At 37.4% G+C, this 20,491-nt stretch overlaps 1 protein-coding gene across 5 annotated transcripts in view; it reads left to right on the top strand.

Moving 5' to 3' along the window:
* LOC112976724 overlaps positions 1-16,376 on the top strand; it is a 68,362-nt gene extending 51,986 nt beyond the window's left edge. For 2 of the 5 annotated variants that reach the window (XM_026088259.1, XM_026088262.1), the window contains 5 exons: positions 78-189; positions 5,549-5,632; positions 7,167-7,290; positions 13,174-13,264; positions 14,427-16,376. In XM_026088259.1, the coding sequence (XP_025944044.1) occupies positions 78-189; positions 5,549-5,632; positions 7,167-7,290; positions 13,174-13,264; positions 14,427-14,501 (486 nt within the window). In that variant the 3' untranslated portion in view covers positions 14,502-16,376. Of the gene's footprint in view, positions 1-77; positions 190-5,548; positions 5,633-5,769; positions 6,275-7,166; positions 7,291-12,298; positions 12,371-13,173; positions 13,265-14,426 lie in introns of those variants that run through there. The other 3 variants (XR_003257119.1, XM_026088260.1, XM_026088261.1) reach the window with 3 other exon arrangements.
* Positions 16,377-20,491: the final 4,115 nt, after the last annotated feature.

The following is a 20,491-nucleotide window of genomic DNA, read 5'->3' on the forward strand; positions in this document are numbered from 1 at the left end:
TTAGAAATATGCTTTATTATACATGTGTTGCACAGGATTTCTCTAATTTGACAGTTTGAAAATTGGTATTTTTTCAGATCAACCTATTTTTAAATGGACAGCATGTTGAGACATTTGAGGAAGATCTCACATTTACATCAGAAGAAGTTGTTTCCTCTGATCCACCTAAGATTAACAGTGAACTGAAAGGTATGTTCATCTTTTATTTGTTCGTGTATCACTTGCTATCTGTGCTGGATTTTATCCATGAAATATATTTTACCTCTTTATGCTACACATTATTAACTCCTTTACAAAATACTTCTGTTACTTTTCTTGGGAAGGAAGGCGTTTAAACCTAGCATCACACAGTATAAGATGTAATGGAGCTTGTAACAAGTATTTAAGTAAGTGGTTGTTCAAAACAACCAAACCTTAGACACAACTAAAAACGCAAGAACACTGGCTTGAAACTGAAACATGACTTAAAAGTATATTGCAAATTTACTTTGTTAATCCTGGAAGTAAGTGGTCTTACTTTACATTAAAATCATTGTGTTCAGAATGGAGAATAGACTTACAAAATACTTAAAATACAGATGATTAAAATTCAGCCATATTCCATAAATCAGCCTTCACAAAATAAGAGTGGTATCAATCTGGTACTGGTGACACTTGAAGAAAACATACTACACTAATGATCCAGCATGACAATTCCTGTGCTGCTGTTAGACTTGTCTAATCAAATTCTCTGAAGAAAGAAGAAAAGAAACTTAAAAGGAGCAAACCAGTGAGCTGAACTGTGCAGATCAAAACATCTACAATAAGAAAGAAGTGTTCAATCTGAATAGTTTGTAGAAGTCAGGTACTAGGTTAAGGATTATAGAAAGTACTAGACATCTAAAGTTTTTTGTGTCCTTTCTAATGGCAGAATTGCATACTGTGTTGCTTAACATATAGGACATTTCATGATTCCCTTTTGGTCAGAACAGAATTTTTAGTATCTTACTCCTGCTCACCAGAGAAATGAGAGAATTAATTTAAAACTCTGGATAGGTATTTGCAAATCTAAATGAGGTGACTTAATTAAAGATTACTTGTTAGAGTTATTTCTAAAAATAATATTAATGCTAAAAGAATACTTCAGGTATTGGAGTCAGTGTATACTTTAAAAGAAAATACTGATGCAAAGACATCAAAATACTAAGATTTATTCTGGGTTCCTATTGTAGGTGATGTAGTATTTCTCAAAACCAGTAATAGAATAATGTAACTACTAATTCTAAGTTAGTGAGGAATATTCTATATCATGTAGAGTAGTTTTTGAATATACATATAGCTGTAAAGTGCTTATTGCTCTTTGAAAGTTACTGGTGTTGAATGCCTAATTGCCATGAGTGATTTCATTTTCCCCTGTCCTTTCAAACATGTTTTTAATGTGTGATAACTTATGTCACGCAGAAGCTAGTTGAACTCTTAATACATATTTATCTCTTGCTTATGTCTGTTGCAAATCTAATCTCATCGCAGAATCTATTTGATACCTGGCAGTTCCAGGGAAGGCCATAGGGGATTTAACTAAGACTGAAAAATAGCAAACTGGGCAAGTTAAGAAATAGGAAGTCGTTTTTCTCTTTAATAAAAGGATGAGCAAAGTTCCTAGCTTTTTGTTTCACCTATATTTAGCATTGCAGTCACCTTGAAAAAGTTATTAGACTTCTTGTTGCTCTCAAATGCCTTCTTATCATTGGAGAAAACATTCTGAGGTGCCTGACATCCCCGTTTTAAGTACTGAATTCTTCAGGCTTTATTCAGGCAAAACTCCACTTTTAAGGGTCAACAGAAATTTTCTGGTTGTTTCCCCTGAGAAGGACCTCTAAACTCTTGCCCTTAGTTTGTAAATAGAATTGTTTTCTGGATGTGACTGAAAGCTTACCTACTTCTCCGGCTTAATACATGGACAGTGTGTATGAGAAACAGACAAATGGGTTAGACTGTAAAAGGAGCAACTTCTGCTGAAATGTTTTCTGTCAGCATTTAGTAAGGGGGGAAGTATTTTTCTTTATGTTTCATGGTTATCTCGAGTGTGAGGGACTGTTGTCTTTGAACTGATAAGAAAAATATGTGAAAATGGATTTCAAAAATGCTGCTAGAAGTGGTTCTGGGAGAGTGGAATTTGAATTCACCATTTGCCCTAGCTTCGAAGAGAATTCTTTTGTAGATTTGTTTGAGATGTTTATTGAATGAAAACAGCTTCCTGATAAACAGATGATGAGGGATAAATAATTAGGGTAATAATAAATGAGAACACCAGAACACTTTCTAGAACTGGTTTTGTAAGGGGACACTGTCAAAGACTGTAAAATGTTGTTTGATGGAGAAAAGACTCCTACAGCTTATACAGTTTAAATTTTGTCATATTTCAACCTTTAAARAAATGCTAGATTTTTTCTTGACTTGTGAATAGAACAAAATTATTAAAAATAATATGGTGATGTAGATTTAGCCAAAATGAGCAATGACCTTCAGCTGGACTGCTTCAGATGCTCTCTTTTGATGGAGGTGTTGTTTAGTCGCAAATAGCATTTCCCAATTAAATAAATAGACCCTGCGATATTTTCTGGCGAGTTTCAGGGCCCATTTCTGCTTGCATTTTTCCTGGAAGTGAACATGGCAACATGATCATCAAGCTCAAAACAAATCTCCTAGGTTTGCGTTAACTCTTGTTATTATGTACTTTTATCTTTTTAAGTTGGATGCTGTTGTGATTTATTACCAATGAAGAACCATAATGCTAGACTCAACTATAATCATTCTTTCAGCTTGTTTCTGACAGGGACCCAATATATGTTATAATACTTCAGGTCTTAACTAAAGCAGTTTAACACCAGTACATTGTTGTTGGGGGTGTGGGTAGGTGTCCTCTTTCTGATCCAGTTGTACCAATAGAAGAGATTTGCTATGGCCAGCCCCATGTTTGTTACTCTTTTCCCTGTTATTACCACTCAGATATGCTAGCAGAGCTACTTTTGTAAGTGGCACCTGATCTGCTTCAATCAAAATAAGTAGCATGAGCTAAGGTATACACTGTATAAATTACCTATCATTGCTGTGTAGTGAGGCATTTTGTCATCCATGCTCTCTCCCATACCCAAACTAACTTTTGGGATCTCTCCAGCTGCCACTGCCATGAACTTGCAGCCTCCCTCCCTGATAGGGACAGTAAAAACTGTGGGCAGTAGAACCTGGACATATTTTCCCTCTTAACAGTTTTGCTACAGCTCTCTAAATCAGTCTGGCTTGTGTTTGATTAATATGAACAGATCAGAGGATCCAGTAATTCTCTAGAGAGAAGGGAGTTGAAGGTGATGAGAATTTGGCTAGGGCTGGCTTGTCAGCTTGTCAGCTGACACGGCTGCTTACAGAGTGCATATTTATCCACGCCTTAATAGTAGAAGCACTTTAATTTAAATCATACCTGAACTTAATCATATTGTTAAATTTGTTTTACATATAATTTAAACACACCTTGGTACCTTGAGAATTAATTTAAATCAGCATAGTTATACTAATGAACTTTTTTTAATACAGCCTGCCTTTGGTCAGCATTCCATATTTGGCTCATTTAGAGCATAACATCTTTAGTATTCAATCTTTCATTCTGTAAAATTAAAAAACACACTATTTTGACATCATCAACAGAAGCCGTAACAATACAGAAAAAGTAGACTGACATGTCTTCAAGCAGCACTACATCTTACAGGCAGTGTGAAGGTTGTTCAACATACTTGATTTACAAAAMTCTCTTTTCCGTTGCCTAAAATGTGTCAGTTTAACACTTTAGACTGAAATTTTRTGTGACAAGCATGTGCCATAGGCTGAATCATTTTTGAAAATATAAGGAAAAAACATTTCAGAAGGTTGTCAGCAAGTTTTTGATAAAAATGTTGTTTGGCCATGCTAAAAGATCTTAGAAGTATTTCATTTGAAAGCAGTGCAGTAGTTTCTTCATGTTTTATAGCAGAGAGTTTTAAAGTCAGAAAGAATTTTAGAAGGAATTCCTACAGTCTGCAAAAATCAGCTCAAAATGGGCAATATAGTACCTGAAGAATGACATTTCTCAGGTATTCAGTAGACATTTGTTGGTGTTTCAGAGCTAACACGCTCTGAATCACRAGTCTGTACTAAAATGCCTCATCTAAACTGTTCAGAGACCCAGCAAGACTTCCCCTGAAATTGCTTCTTGTGGCTGCCACCCACAGCTGTTGCACCAGAAATTGTGACAGAAAGCAGGGAGCTTATCGCTCCTGTGCTCTGAATGTTCCCCCTGCTGGTGTCCAAGCAGCAAAGAGAGAGGAAAAGCTGCTAACTTGTGCACCGAAACATGAGAAAATAACAGGAAAGAGAAATAGGGGACATGGTAACTGAGTGGATGACAAATGTACACGAGTGTAGATCAGTCTGTTAGAGATGCTGGGACTGAAAAGTAAGTGGGCTAGTGAAGCCCTGAGTGCCAGCAGAGCTGGTATGGCCACAGGGAAATAGGAACAGAAGCAAAACTAGTTGGAAATCACTAGATTCTCTCTGCCCCAAAATTGGGATGTACCTAGGTTTTGAGTTTCACTAATATGCTACTACCAACAAATACTGAAACTCGGTAGCAAAATGAGCACTTCATCTCTCGCTATGGGGAACAGGAACTAGATGGTGACAGTCTACTACTGTTATTAATCAACAGTTGCACAATTTGAAGAGGTCTGCGCTGTGAAACTAAACCATCAAACCTTGCTTAAACCATGTAGATGATAGTATGGTTCCACAAGACTGAATTTCGGGGTTTGGGTGGGGGTGGGTTTGCTGCTTGCTCCCTGTGTGTGTGTGTGCGTGTGTGTGTGCGTGTGTGTGTGCGTGTGTGTGTGTAGAGAGAGAGAGGTGTATATATATACACACACATGCACACACGATAGGGTAATTAGTAGGAGCTCATGAATCATATAATACTACAATATTTACAAAATTAGTCATTTTTTAAAATCTTGGGATTTTTCTATGTAACTGAGTAAATAATCTTTATAGGAGCGAGTATGAGAGAGACACATTGTCTTCAAAGGGGGGTTGTGACTGTTTTCTACAGACAGCAACTAGTTATCAGGACAGTAGCAACTACATGTATTTTCCATGAGCACTGGAAGCAGAGATGTGTCTTAATGGGACAAAAGTTGTCAGCCAGTCAAGAAATGAGAAATGGCTTCTGTCTGCTTTAGAAATAATAGACTGCTAACACCAAGATGAATTCAAGGGTGGTGGAAGAGGTGATGGCTGGCACAGCATTCAGCTGTACAAAGGTAAAAGGGGTTTAAGAAATAGAACAGGAGAGATTAAGTTTGTAATTTGGCCCCCAGCCTGATTTATCATCTGGTAAGTGTTTGTATGGGAAGAAAGCTTTGGGAAGTTTCGTGGGAGTACTACAAACAATGCAGGAAGTACAGACTGAAAAGATGGTTRCTTCTTCAAAGCATACCATTATATGTAGCTGTTATTAAAATGTACTCATTTTCATTTTGTATAGATCTGCCAAGTGGTCCACATACTTATCGCTTAGAAGACCTTGCCTACACTAGAAGCGGAGACAAAGGCAACTCTGCAAACATAGGTATTCTTCTTTTTCTTTCCTTCTAAAGTGATGGAAGATTTTCAAATAAGAGCTAGGCACCAAGTGCTCTTCTTAATTTTTTTGTAATCTCTCACATCCCTTACTTTTTTTTTTCCTTGTTGCCTTGATGCTGAAAGAAAAATTAATCCATGTAAACCCAGGATCCTACTAATGGAATATTTGTAGTTTTCTGTTCAGCAGCTGTTGAAATCTGAGGTACTAAAAAAATACTTGCAAATCATGCTACAAATTTGCAAAGTCAAGCTCCCCAAAGTTAAGCAATGTCTTTTTAAGGTTTCCTTTATGTCTTAGTTGCTACTTATTTGTGCATATGTGTTATCTAATGTAATCTCTTGATTGTCTGATCAGGTATAATATTTCTATATGTGAACTTCATAACATGGCTAAAACATCGATACTGTTAGGAAATACAAAAGTCTTTCTTACATGTAAGAGATTACTTTTAATTACATTGTTAATCCAAATGGTGTATTTCAGTATGCAGTCTCTTTACATTGATTATGCTGCTTCTTGCATTGTTTAATAATTCCTTCTATTCCTTACTTCTGCATGCAACAAATGGCTCTCTTACTTGTTGGAAGATGAGAGCGTGTGGTGTTCAAAGCTCATTATGAATTAAAGGTGCGTTTGGGATTTGATTTGCTAATAGCTGTCATGCTAAAACTGATAAATTTGTTCATTTATATCTAAGGAATATAGTTTTCTTGCCCTAGTCTGTGAAACTGTTTTTTGGGTTGAAGAATGAAGGACTTTTGATTATTTTTGTTCAAACTATAGTTGACCTGTATCGCAGCGTAGCATTGCCAAATTGTGAACGATAGTTAATAGACTTCCTTAGATATAGAGAAATCATTGCTTTATTAAAGAACAACAACAAAACACTTGATCTGTAAGATTAATTTAAACTTTGAAATTCAAAGATACAAAGATTATTGCACTGGGAACCAAATTCATATGAGAGGCAAATCTCCTGCTTTCCTGATCTTGCTGTGGAACCTCAGCTTCAACGTGAAGTTACATAACACTTATTAAAGCCTACTTACGGCAAAAATAATGCAACTGCGATTTCTCCCATTTACAACAGAACCTCATGCAAGGAGTGGGGCAAGAACCAAAGCTTCAGTTACTGTGCCCCAACTGATTTGATCGTGCTTTATTATGGTTAATTGCAATTGCTTGTGGAAATCACATGAGCTATTTAGGGAAGAGAACTGCATGTAGATTTGTTGTTGTGATTTTATTGTTGTTCTTTAGGTGTCTCTCAGTGGCAGAGACTGTGGGCAACCAGAAGAATGTCCAGTATCAGTGTGGGAGCATTCCTTCATGTCATGTTCCACACCACCTCTCTGCTGGCAGATGGAAAGCTGTCATACTATTTTATTTGGGTGCTCATTAAAGAGGAGCCATATGTACAGTTTCAGATGAGAGGATGCTCTCAAATCAGTTTGTAAAGAAAAAGTGCAAATTGGTTTTAATAGCTTATATTCCAACTAACACCTACTATACCTGACAGGTGTGATAGCACGGCATCCCCTCTACTATCCATACCTAAAGAAAACTTTAACTGCTCAGGCCTTGGAGAACTACTTCCAACACCTTTTAGAGCGAGAAAAACCTGAAGAAAAACTAGTAACAAGGTGAGTAGCTTGCTGCTCAGTCCACAGTTGCATGTAGATACATGATGGTATCAGAAATTATTTTCAAGTATGTTAACATAAATATTGCAAAGCTGCCTGTGTTGTCTTTAATACTAATTTATGTATCTTCCTTTGAGGTTTTTAAATAACAACTTGAGCAATAGTCATTAAAAAAAGAAAATGGATGCATGAACTTGGTTCTCTCTTTTGAAGCTGGACAAAGGCAGTGATTCAGTTTATTTGGAGGCATTGTAAGTTCTCCAAATCAGCATATTAATGCTATGGATGCTTTGTTTTGTTCCAGTACAGATATGTCTCCACAAAATAGAAATAACTTCTAAAGTAATTTGAGAAATGTATTTTTCCCTCATTTTTGAACCATTTGGTGACTGCAGGGGCCTTAGTAACTGAGGCTTCCCAGGCCTCAGAACCATTGCAGAACTGGGAGTTTGAAATCCCTAAAATACCATCTGAAAGGTGTACACAAAGCCATTGTCAATTGGAGCCCGAGACTACCTGATTTTCTTTTAGAAACCTGCTTCATCCTATCACTCTCTCTGCAGAACGCTTTAATTTTTATAAAATTTACTCACTTCAGAATAAAGATTGTATTCCTTTGAGTTCCCCCCCTCGATCTCACCTACATTCTTGCTACATTCACCAAGCCAGAATTTAAAGGAAAAGAACACGCATAGTTTCCCTTTTCAAAATATGAGAAGAGAATGTGCGTCCTAAACAGGACACGTTTACCTGGTGTTCATCTAGAGTGTCCTCTGCTGATAAACAGTATACATAACATTTTCATTCTCATGGCTGATGCTTAGGGTCCTTTCTGGGGGCTGGCGAATGTTCTTGTAGTAGGAAATAATACGGCTCATCCTCCTAAGGTTTAAAAACCTGTTGACTGTCTTGTTGATACAGAATTCTAATATTGTAACAGGCTATTCAGTCTTCAGTATTTCTAAACCCTGTTTTAATATAGTCAATTATACTGCAAAGATGGAGAATCCACCAAAATCATTATGTTTTCATGGGTGCTGGATAAACTGTTAAGTGTCTCTTTTGGTTCTTTAAAGAGTCTGGCTCAGAAAGGTGCAACTCCAAGCTCAGAGAGAGCTTGGGGATATTTTAACCCCTGTTCTTTCTGAGTTGCAAGTACTGTTCTGTATCTCAGTAAGCTCCTCAATGCAGATCTTTCCCACCTTTTTGTAAGTGTGAACAAACCTTTGTATCTAATAAATTCCAATATCAAGAAGTGTAATTGAATTTCCTCTGAAACAGAGCAGAGAAGGGCAAAAAATTAAGTGTCATGCCTTGTAATGATACTTATAGAAGTTGATTTATTGTAGCTCCTTAATTCTGTTTATGTTCATAAATAAAAGTTGAAGTTTGCTGTGTCTGGCTGAAGCCAATTTATTTTGATTAATTAGATTATCTGTTCCTGGGTTTGGCTTCTTCTAATGATGTGATAATGGAGCTCTGTGAGTGAATTGAAAAACTGCTGGGGAAAAGAATAGATCCTTTTGTGGAAATGTTTAGGATTATAAGGATTATGCTCATGTGCTTCAGATTGTGCAGTTTCTTTTTAAAATACTTGTTTAATTTTTAGTTTTTATTGTCATAAAAAGAGCTATCTTACATTTCCTCTCATTTCCTTTACCTAAAATGAGAGTGATTTTAAAATATATTTATATTCTTTTTTTATACTAAAAACATACCAGCAATGGCTCTGCCTCACCACTGACCAGAGGTTAGCAGCCAATTGCCTTTCATTCTTTTTCCTTAAGGCTATTAAAATAAATAGGTATGCCATGTAGAGAGAAAAGATAGGGTTATTTTTGATAGATATAACTGAAAACTCAGAAGCTTCGAGGTTTTCAGGTAACACAGTAATGAAAGATTTTCTTTCAAAAAATCTATGAAATTGCTTTTTCCCCACCTATGTAGAGTACATTCTTCTTGAGTTAATGACAGTTTTTCTCTTGTGCATAGCAGTGATGTGCAAGCCCAACAGGAAAAGTCAGACCAATCTAAGGGAAGGCAAGGAAGAGATAATTGTATTCAGGCAGAAATTTATTCTAAGTTTAAAAAAGGATGCCGCCCATCCTTTTTCTGTGTAAACACATACAAACGTTCTGACTGTTACTGCCATTAAAAATAGCATCGATGCTGTAGTAAGATGTAGGATAGATATAAGATCATACATGTGAAAGGAAAGTGATTTTTTTTGGGGGGGTGGGGGGGGGAGGGTTGTTTGTTTCTTAAGACATTTTGCCTTCCATCCTGTTAATAGCAGGTTAGTTGTCTGGTGTTTTGTATACAATGGCTTATAAATTGACCTCTGTTAATTTTAAAGAAGTATTAGAAATCAAATATGGTTTCACTCTTTAATTAAAAAAAAGCTAAAAATAAAATACTTGAATAGCTTATTACATACCATTTGCTGTATTGATCAGATACTTTTTTGCAATATCTTGTCAGGACTTCAGTTATACCCATCCTCCGTCATCATTAATTCTTCAGTTATATATTTCCATAATAGAGAACAGTATTAGCATTGTACCTATAAGTTGTTTTATTAAGGATTTATGTTACAAGCTCACGAAAAGGAATAAGAAACTTTTTATTTAGTGGTCATAGGCCGCTTATTTGAGAAGGATAGGAAAGTTTTCCTGTAAAAACTTGCTGGTTTCTTTTTCTGTCTTTCAAATCTTCTTTTCCTTCTGAGAGCATTCCACTGCTCAGAAATCTAATATGACAGCTGATTTCTTTGTATGGGATACTTTTACTAAGAGGTGAAGAACAAGAAAGCAGTGCTTCTTATGTGGACACAGACACTTCTAAATTGTTTTCTTTTCCATAATAAAGATAGCCTCATGCACTTCCCTACAGTGCATCTCTCAGGCAAACATCTCGTGTTAGCCTATGGGTTCTTCTCCTGCTTTCTTCTGACGGGAGGAATGCCATCTTTCTCTTGGTAGAAATGCACTAAACAATTTTAACCACATTATAATTGCCATGTATTTTTAATAGGAAATTCACAGGGAAACCTGACTTCTATTGAATATGTACGGACCTCACTTTAAAGGAAGTAGTTAAGCAGGCATCCCATTGTGCATAAGCATAGAAGTTCAGCTAGAAAAGTGAATTTTCCTTGTTTTATTGGTTTCTGTCGTAGCCTTACTATTCTTTGAAGGGTTTTTATTTGTTTTCTTTGCTTTTTGAAAGCAGCTCTTAAAACTTTTGATTGAACTGTGTAATTAGATATTATTTTCTTACTTATTTTAGATCTCAGTTAATTACACTTATTTAAATTGTTTAATTATTCTAGGTAAACACATGGCAATATCTTGGATGACGTATTGTTGCTGCTTAAGACTATCATGATTGTTATAGTGATTTTTTTTTGTTGTTGTTGGAGTGTGTTTTGTGTGCACAAATATTTTGGACATCAAGTGCTTCAAGTAGGCCTTAAAATACTGAAAATACTGCCCTTTGTATATTTTTTGTAATTTTTAGCTAGAATCTGTTACTGTAAATATTTCCTCAAAGTAATTGAGGTGAATGTGCCATTCTTCAATATTCCAAATTAAGATCTGTTATTTATATTACCAACTCCCTCTACCAGAATTGTTGCAGGAGGAGAAATTACATTCTTCCAGCGTCCATTCTTCCATTCTTCAGCATCTATGCTTCAGTTTCTTGRGTTATTGTTCCATTTTTTAATTTTAGCCAGGACTTCTGATATTTTTGTTGGATTAATAGTAATACCAAGTTCAGGTTCACATCCAAATCTAGGTGTTAAATAATTTAGGATTCCTTAATGGACTTCCTATTTGTTTTCCTGCTTTACCTCAATTATAAATGTACACTGGTGCACGTCAGTGCTTTTGCTGGTCTTAAGCAAAGGTGACGGGAGGAGTTGAAAGTAGTACTTTGTACAAACTTATTTTTATGAAGATGAACCAAACTACAATTTTGATAGGAAAATAACTGTTTGACTAATCCTTTATACTATCTGAAGGCTCCTAGTAGAGGCCACACTTTGGTAGTGATAACCAGGGTACTAAGAAGTTTCTTGCTGGCCATAAAGCAAAACAAATTGAAAAAGAAATAAGCAACCACCCACCCATCCCTAGGGGATCTCTCTTTGTTATTGCAGAATATGATGGAGATGACTACCTGTGGGCATAAAACTTCCATCAGAATGAAATGATAAGCTTGGGGTAGATTCGTGTTATCTTTTCAAAAAGGAGTGACCACAAGCTTGTAAAAGGAGGAGGGCTCATTCACAATGGAGTCTACTCTAAACTCCTTCATCCACTTAGGATTTGCAAGGCAATGTATCAGAAGTGCCAAATTGCTAACTAGATTCCTAAAGATGTATCATAGCGTTCTATATTTTGATGCAGAAACATAGTTATAAGGACAAGGGATGTTTTTTAGCTGCTTCCAAAGTATGGTCAATAGAATGCTAACGCCAATTTTTTTCCCTAATAACAACTAGCAAAGTTAACACTAAAGTAGAATGTGGTAATAAAAGAGCGGACGGAAAATAAAAAATCATGGCCTAGGAGTCAGGTGCAGAGGGCAAGACATTCCGCGAATACTGCTTGCAGGAACATATCGAGAACTAAAGCATTTGCTAGGCTATTGAGCAGAACCAGAGGCTGACCACATCCGCTTCCAGTAGGGATTTCGGTCATCTGTCCAAGGTACAAGGGCATACTGAGCAGTGAATGTCAGCAACAGCTGTAATTTTTGCAATGCCAAAACAGGACTGAAAAGGATAAACCTCAAAGTGACAAAATCAGTAATACAAAACTGAAGGTGAAGAAGCACTGCAAGAAATTCCAGCTATTTTAGAGGACAGATTTGAAGAATCTGTTGCAAGCAGATAAAGATCAGATAGTTGACTAAAGCAAAACAGTGTTGGAGAAAGTGTGATTTAAATTGTAGCACTCAAACATCTGTAGACATAGCAAGAATTAAATGTGCTCTTTTTCAGTTACTCTAATTCTTTCCTAAGGAAATAAAGGAAAGCCATCAAGTGCTTAGACAAAATATTGGGGGAAAACAAAAAACACAGAAACACCAAAAGAATACAAGAAAGAAGACAAAGCACTGAAAAATTGTGCAAGGCCAGGCAAATGGAAATATGCTGTAGGCCTATTTATTGAATTTGAAACAGTTTTATTGGAAACTACAGAGCAATTTGCCAAACTTCTGCAAAAGTTTCCAAATTGGAAATGCACCAATCAAAAGCAAGGATGGAAAAATGCTTACTGTGGCAGCGGAACAGAAATAAAGAAGGTCTGTTACACTAAAATAGAATTGTTTTATCTTAACAAAGTAAAGTGTTTTACTCCAGTAAACTGTTGAAATGTAGCTTAACTTTTTTGGTTGTGGTTGTTAGAACCAACTGCAGAGAATATTATAAAAGTTTGATCTAGTGACTCTTATGGTTGTTTCTCAGTAATAGACAGCATGACTTGCTGATCAGATGGCAGCTATTGTTAGCAAAAGGGAGTTCTGAGAATTAAATGATTGTATTTTTCAGTAAAAGAACTAGAAGATACTAAAATACTGCACACTGTGATCTTTGTTCATATTGGATCTTGAACCTCTTGCCTACTGAGCTTTCTTTATGCATTTTCACTCTCAAAAAATTTAGAAAACTACCTCAATTAGAAATGAGTGAGTTTTGCGGTTGAGTAAGAAGAGAATGTTTACATTTTGATCCTGCCTTACTACTATTAAGGAGTTTGATTTGGGGCAAGGGGGAGGAACAAGGGGAAGGCCTTGGATTATTTTCAGTTGACTTGTATGCTTGACTCGGCAGTGGGGGACACCATTACAAGCATTGTAAATTTTATTTTGCAGATATGAGTTGCCAGGAATTCATGGATTAAATTTTGTTCTGAAGAATTCCCTTGGTGGTGGTGGCATAGCATCCCTAAGAAGTGACCCACAGGCATGTATTTAAGCATTGATTTAATGTAGTTATCTTTTATAATTATGTATTGTATAGTCTCTTTATAACCACTATTTGGGCTGGAACTGTATGCAGTATTTTTTTGAATCTGCAGTTCTTTTTAATTTCACATGAATACACATTATCTACTGCATTGTTTGAAGGTTTAAAAACTATGTAGTGAAGTACAGAGTTGATTTAGAATATTTATTGGGAAAGGTGTGTGTGGGGGTGAAAGGTAACTGATTTGAAGACTTAAGAGTTGGATGTCCTCTGCAATGCGCTACCTGTGTTTTTAGATGTACTAGTTAAATCAGCTTCTCAAAAATGCTGTCAAATTTTGGAGAATAAGAATTTATTAGACAGTTTTGATTAAGTGTTTCCTTGTACATATAGCAGCCATCAACTGCGAACTCCATTTGAATTTACAAGAGTTCTCTAAAGCCACATCAAGCTAAGCCTATGATTAATATAGTTAAATTATAGCTAATTAATATAAATACAAAAGAGGAAAAAAAAGATGCATAGAAGATCTTTTGTGCTGACCACATTATTTGGATACGAAACTAAAAGATTTTGCAAGTGTACATTTCAGGTATTAAATACTTGAAACATCTCCTAAACCTGACAATAAGATCCCTTARCATAGCAATGCTATGGCTACAGTGAAGTGTAATTCTCTCACCGTAGGCTGAGAAATGCTTTAATTTGCAAATAATCTCAGCATGGTCAGCAAGACTATTCACAAAGTAAGATAATGTTGAGTGTGAATCAGAAGGCAGAACTGAAACTGAAAAAATTAACTTTTGCACTAGGTAACAAACAGATTGAAGAAACTCTGCTCAATCTAATTAGGATTAAATGCTTGAAAAGTTTAACCATATAGTTTTCCTTACTCAAGTATTTTGATTTACAAGTGAGAAAGCCAAATGAATAGAAAAGGTAAATATAACTTGTGTGAATATACAATCCAAGGYTTGAGAAAACTCACTCAAAATTTATATATATGTATATGTAAACACAAACAAAATTTATAAAACATAATGAATGCTTGTTGCTTGTGCTGATTATGGAAAAAAATCATATTTAACAGTTTAAAAAAACGAATTTAAAAAGGTGGTATATTTAGATAGTAAGATTGTGTGGTTTTTCTTTCTTACAGGGCAAAGCGCTTGGACAGATGTTATTGGATTTCCAGATAAAGAATGTTCCTGATTTAAAATCACTGATAGAATAACAGGTGTTTGATACATATACTCTTAACACTTTGAGTAGTATAAAAGCATGTTATAAACAAAAACTGGCTTCTTGAGCCAGATATTAAAAAGTTACAGAGGGGAAATTATAGTGACAGTTATCTCTCAGAGGCTTAGCTATATGGCACAGATTAGCAAATGTTTTGAGTAATACCAGACTAATTGCTTTGTCTGTGACTGATAACATTTCCTGTCTAGATAATACATTGGATGAAGAATTAATATATTTCCTGTAAAATAAAATTAATCAAATTGCAATGTAATAATTATAAGACAAGAAGATAACCCTTTGTTCCAAGATGAAAGTTATCTCCTGTTAAGTCCATCTCTCTTTTCCTTCTTTAAATCTTTATTTGAAAATTATATGGACCAATATAGTTGAATTCATGTCAACTGTATTTGCCCTGTGCCTAGATTGAAGCTGGATCACCTGCTGTGTATCACTATGAAATCAATACTGTCTGGTACTGAAGAGCAGTTTTTTCCCAATAGGGCCATAAAAATGTAGTAATTGGTATTGCCATGTAGTGACTGATAGTAAGTATTGAYCTTTGATGATACACCAAACTTCCAGAGGCTTCTGTAATTACTGAAAACCTTTTTTATTATTTCTATTTTCAACATCTCTTACTAATTAATCCATCAGTTGAAAAGCACTAAACAATAATTAATTGGAGTTCTTGACATGGGAATACATGGGTGGTGGAGGGGTGCCTTGTTTTCTTTCACCACTGTTACATCCTCATTTTGTATCACAGTCCCACCTGGATTAAGCTAATTTAGCTGTTATTTGCATTGTCCTTCCTACAGAAAGGTCCACAAACCTTTCACAGGAAGGTCTGTCTCCTGCTGTAAAGGAAGATCATGTTGAATGCAGTGCATTCTGACTCCCAGTTATCATCTCCCTAGTTCCCTTTCTCCATCCATCCTTCTCCCTTCCTGGGAAGTATCACCACCACATACAAATTAGGATGCTCCTAAGCGAACATCTTCATCTGACTAAGCAGAGACTCAGAGATCCATATCATACTTCCTGGAATAGTATYAAGATGATGGAAATTCTGGCCCAGTAACTGTCTGTATTTCCTCTGCAGTAAGCCATATAAATACTACTCTGACTGTACAGGCATTTTATATTCAGAAATATATTTTTTCCTTTATTTCTGGGAGATTGTATTAATTGTTCAGTGCTGACAGAATGAAGCATTTCTAATACTGGATAAAATGATGAAAGTAAGTATTTTTTAAACTTCACCAAACTTCCCTATTGGTGTTCCTAAGTCTTGATCTGTGCTACCACTACTATTAATTTCCTAGCCTCTTGTTAATGAGGACTATACACTGAATTGTTCCCTTCTTTTTTGTGGTTTTGTTCACTTGACTTGAAGGTATCATAAGTGAAATCTCTATGGAAGTTGGCAGCAATTTTCAGTGGAACTATGATTTAACCGCACATCTTCATTTGTGATGTAAACATGTTATGCTCTCAGTCAGTCATCAGTACTGTCTGTGTATACAGTGTGGTTCAGTATGGTTGTCACAAAAAAATTAAAGTTATGACTTCATCCCAGAAAAATACCAACTTCATAATTTTAAAGAGGAAGTGGCATGCTATTGCTATCGTGTTTACATTCATTCTTCATTAGACAACTGTTGTTAATAATTTGAAAGCTTATTTGTTTAGTAAAACATGGAAAGGTATTGGGAGGAAATGATAGTGATAGACAGACTTCAGTAGCAATTCTAAAAGGATAAAAAAGGCTACACTAAATATATGCAATTTACTCAATATGCTGTTTAAGTGACTCTGTAAATGTGTATGCAACTATTTGGGGATTAAAGTAAACATTTATAAAGTACAGATTTGTTTTAGTCATTTAAGTTTCTTCCACTGGAAGAAAGTGAAACTTGATTTAAAGCTTCTTAAAATTGTGTTTTGGGGTTGTTTTACTTGTCTGGATTTTTCTGCATTGCCTTGTTAGTGCCCTTTTTCCTTGACATTTTGTTAAATGCAAAAACTGAGAGAGTCTACTGATACTTATTTTTTAGAGAGACAGTCATTTATAACTCCACAATGGAAGCATAATTTGATTAAAAAAGCTGTACGGTGTTCAAATGGATTGGATATGGGAAAATAAAGAGGTTATTTTTAATTCTGGAATTGCCCTTTTGGGTGCTATGAAACTGTCCTTCACAAACATGTCTTCTATCCATGTTTTGTTTTTTTGTTTTTTCAGTGCACCAGCTTGCACCAAATACCATTGCTTTTCAGATATTTTTCTTGCAAAACGTATCTTCTGAAAGTCCCTATCCAAAGACTTTGTCCTGTCCTTGAGCTCCTTAATGTATTTTAAATTCATGTACCTGTACTTGTTCTAGCAATCCCAGTTGACCTGAAAGCTTGTTAAAGCTGCATTTATTTATTAATCTACAGTAGAGATTGAGTAATTGAAAACAGTTTGATAAAATATAAATTGTACTTGCAGGTGAGCAAGTACATAGCATTGTATGTAGCAGGTACTTACCTTTGGCTTAACTTCAATCAGTTAACAAATGCATTTTGCTCATTTGTTAAACCAGGGCTGTTGCTCATGTAGACAAGAACTTACACTTCCAATTGCCTTTCTTTTCTGTTTTTTCCCTTTTGTGTTAGCCGGAATGGCAGGATGGAAATAATAATGACTAGTTCATAAGATAATGATCCATCTAATATACTAGAGATTCAGTATAACTGAAACTGGCTTATACCCCTTGGGAAATTTTCTTGCTGCGGCTCATCTCCATTGCAAAACAAAGGCTGTAAATTCTTTTACTTCTCTAAACTTTCTTACTGCATCTTACCTAACTCTCAAAATAAATCATAGGTTCTATCTTGAAATTCTTCTACAGCAGCTAACAGTCCAAACAAATACTTCAGCATTTGTTGTGTCATATTTAATAGTTTGAAGTGATTTAGTTGTGATGAAGTTTAGCAGTGATGCAGTTTAATGTGTATTAAAGATCTAGAAGATATTATACAAAAACTGTGCAAGAACGTAAGAAGGAATGTGCTGGAGTTTTAGGTTGAGGTACAGAGTACCTTTTCGGTTTAGCCATATCCAATGAAAACCTTTTTCCACTAAAATATATGGTTTTTTTATTTCCTTCTGAGTAGAGGAAAACATAATTGTAAGTATACCGCTTAAATTTGGTTTGCATCATGGCAGTTTGAAAGTAATAGGAGTGCAGCCCTTGAAGCTTGAAAGCAGTTAATGTACAATTGCAGATTGCCTTTCAAGAATCTGAATGGTTTCATTCAGAAATTAGTTTGTTGTTCTATCAAGTGCTTTGGATGCTGGTCTCTTAATGCTCAAAACAGTTTTAAGGTAGTGAAGCATTAACTGGCTGGATTTCACGTGCTGCAATTGGATATGTGTTTTAGCTGAAGGAGTGAAGCTGTTCCAGGGCTTGTCTGTCGCGTAATGCCTTTCTTGCTTGTTCCATTGGATTTCTGGACCTCAAAGTAAGTGAACAGTTGGGGGGAGGGAGAAACAAGGCTCGTTAGTGCTTTAGATGTTAGCCTGATGTGGAGGAGGAAGTTTCCACTGCAGAAATGTCACACCTGTCACTTTGTTTGAAACCCTCCCATGCAGTAAGACTTTGAGCCTCCTCCTCTTTGGGATTCCACTTTTCTTCTTGGGTTTCATCCCAGGTTTCCTTTACGGATTTACTTGTAATGGACCCTGGTGATTTGGGGATTAAAGTTAACTGGCATTAAGAAAGCAAACACAGGATGCCTCCAAGGAGAAGATCCAGTTTGGAAATGTCTGTTTCTGCCGTGGAGTTCAGCTGAATCCCTTACCTTCTGAACTGTGGAACTGAAGTATCTAGCATTAAAAGTATCTAACACTTACCTGTTTCAACAAAGATCATCCAGACATGCCCTTGGCAGCTTTGGAAAAGGAGAGAAAGGAGTTTTGAGATAGCAGCACAGGGCAGGACCAGTGCTTACACTCACAGGAGGGAGAGAAAAACCTTTCTGTGCCAGAACTGAGATTGTGCCCAGAGCCTTTTGTGGAGTCTGATAACCTTCTGGCTGTGGCACAGTGCTCCAGCTCTGGGCCGGCCACTGTGACCATCACCAAATGACTAGGATCCTTTATACTGGTCAAGTTTTTTAAATCTTTTCTTTTTCTCCTTTCCAAGTCCCTTAAAAAATGCACTGGTAAGAAAAGAAAAAAGTCTCCCCTCCCCAGGTTGGTATTTACTAATAGCATGAGTAAAAGTTTCAAACCTTCCAAAGGTGTTCAACCATCTGGGACTTGAAAAGATGCTATTTTAATGATGTGTGGCTGGTGACTAATCCACAGAAGTCCTACCAGCATCACAAAAGGTATTTTCTCTTTTATAAGTGACATGATTTTGAAGTAGGGAGCTTGAAGTGGCTAAGCCTCTTGCATAAAATATTTGGCTGAGATTCTCCACAGAAAATCCCAAATGCCTGATCACTGGTAAGAAGTGCTGAAGCTCTTGCCTGTAATCAGCGACCAAACAAGAGGTTACTGTGAGCCTCAGTATTCCTTTGCAAATTAAGCAAGGTGAGGCTTGTTTCTCTGAAAATCTTCAGTTACCCAGAAAGTTGTTCCTTCTGCTCTGAGCAGGAGGAAATAGGAAGGCAATGCTAGTTTTCATTTCCAGTTAGGGAGTAGTAAGAAATGCACTCCCCTGATATATTTTCTTCATTGAGAAGTGGAAAAACTGCTCTGGGTCATTGCTATGCCTCATATTTCCTGTATGCAAGAAGTATTAGGTTTTCAGGTGCTATTTACCAAACCTTGGTTCAATATCCAGGGTAGCAGGAGGCTCTGGCCTGCTCAGTCCTTCGCATCCCCTTTGCTTTTCCGTTCATATCAGAGTTGCTCCCCAGTGGGATGTTGAACCGTTTCTCTGGTGCGCTGGAGCGAGCCAAGGGCTCCGGCAGCCCCTGGGTTTTCTGGGGATCTTGTCCTTCATCTTAACACCAGCTCTCAGCTTTAAAGCAACTGAGGAAGGAAAACAACTTGCTGTTTCAACATGGTTTGCCTGTGGAGAGGTGCCAAGATGTTGCACAGTACCGCTCCTCTTCTTGCTTCATTTTTTTTTTTGTGTGTGTGTGTGCTTGACCATGTGTATATTTTGTGTTTGTCTGAACATCCACAACCTGCAGGAAGTTGGATCATCGGAGCTGGCAACTTCAGAAAGAGCCTGCGGTTGGAGGAAGATGCTCCCAAATACTATTCCCACCCACCCCCCAAGCCACTCTGAGTTTCAAGCGGAGGCGAAAGTTTCCCATTCCAGCCAGAGCGGAAGCACAGCGGCAGGAGTGTCTGTGGCACGAACAAAAGCAGAGGGGGACAGCGGCGGGGACTCGGTGGCGGGCCGCAGCCCTGGGGCGGCGGAGAAAGGGGAGAGCGGCCCCCTGCCCTGCCGCTCTCCGCGCCCGTCATCTTCCAGGTAAGATGAATGTCCGCCCCATCCATCATCCCGCCGCCCCGGGGGGGCGGGAATTTGCTCGGCTACTGAGACTTACTAGCCTCAGACGGGGAGGCTTTGTTGGCCTGACAGAGCTGCTCTTTTGTGGGCTTTGTTGCCGGGATTTATGTATTTACATAATTGATTAGCATAAAACAAAACGCGAAGGATCTGCTCTCGCGTTTTCCCACTCCTTAGCTGGCGGGTTTCTAGGACCAGTTAATTTACAAACGGCGTTCCCCGCTCTCCCCTCCTCTTTGGCGAAAGCAAGGCGCCTTGGGGCGATGCTGATCCGCTACGAGGCGGCGGCTTTGCCCTGCGGGAGCGCCCGCCCCTGCCCCTCCGCTCCGCTCCGCTCGGCCTCCCCTCGGCGCTGTGCCGCCCTCCGCGGCGAGCAGGGGCTCTGCTCGGCGGCGGCGGCACGGTGTCCCGAGCGGAGGGCAGGAGGCAAGCGGCAGCTGGGCCGGGCCCTCGCCGCCCC

This window comes from Apteryx rowi, unplaced genomic scaffold, assembly GCF_003343035.1.
Source record: "Apteryx rowi isolate R43461 unplaced genomic scaffold, aptRow1 scaffold_76, whole genome shotgun sequence".
Taxonomy (NCBI): domain Eukaryota; kingdom Metazoa; phylum Chordata; class Aves; order Apterygiformes; family Apterygidae; genus Apteryx; species Apteryx rowi.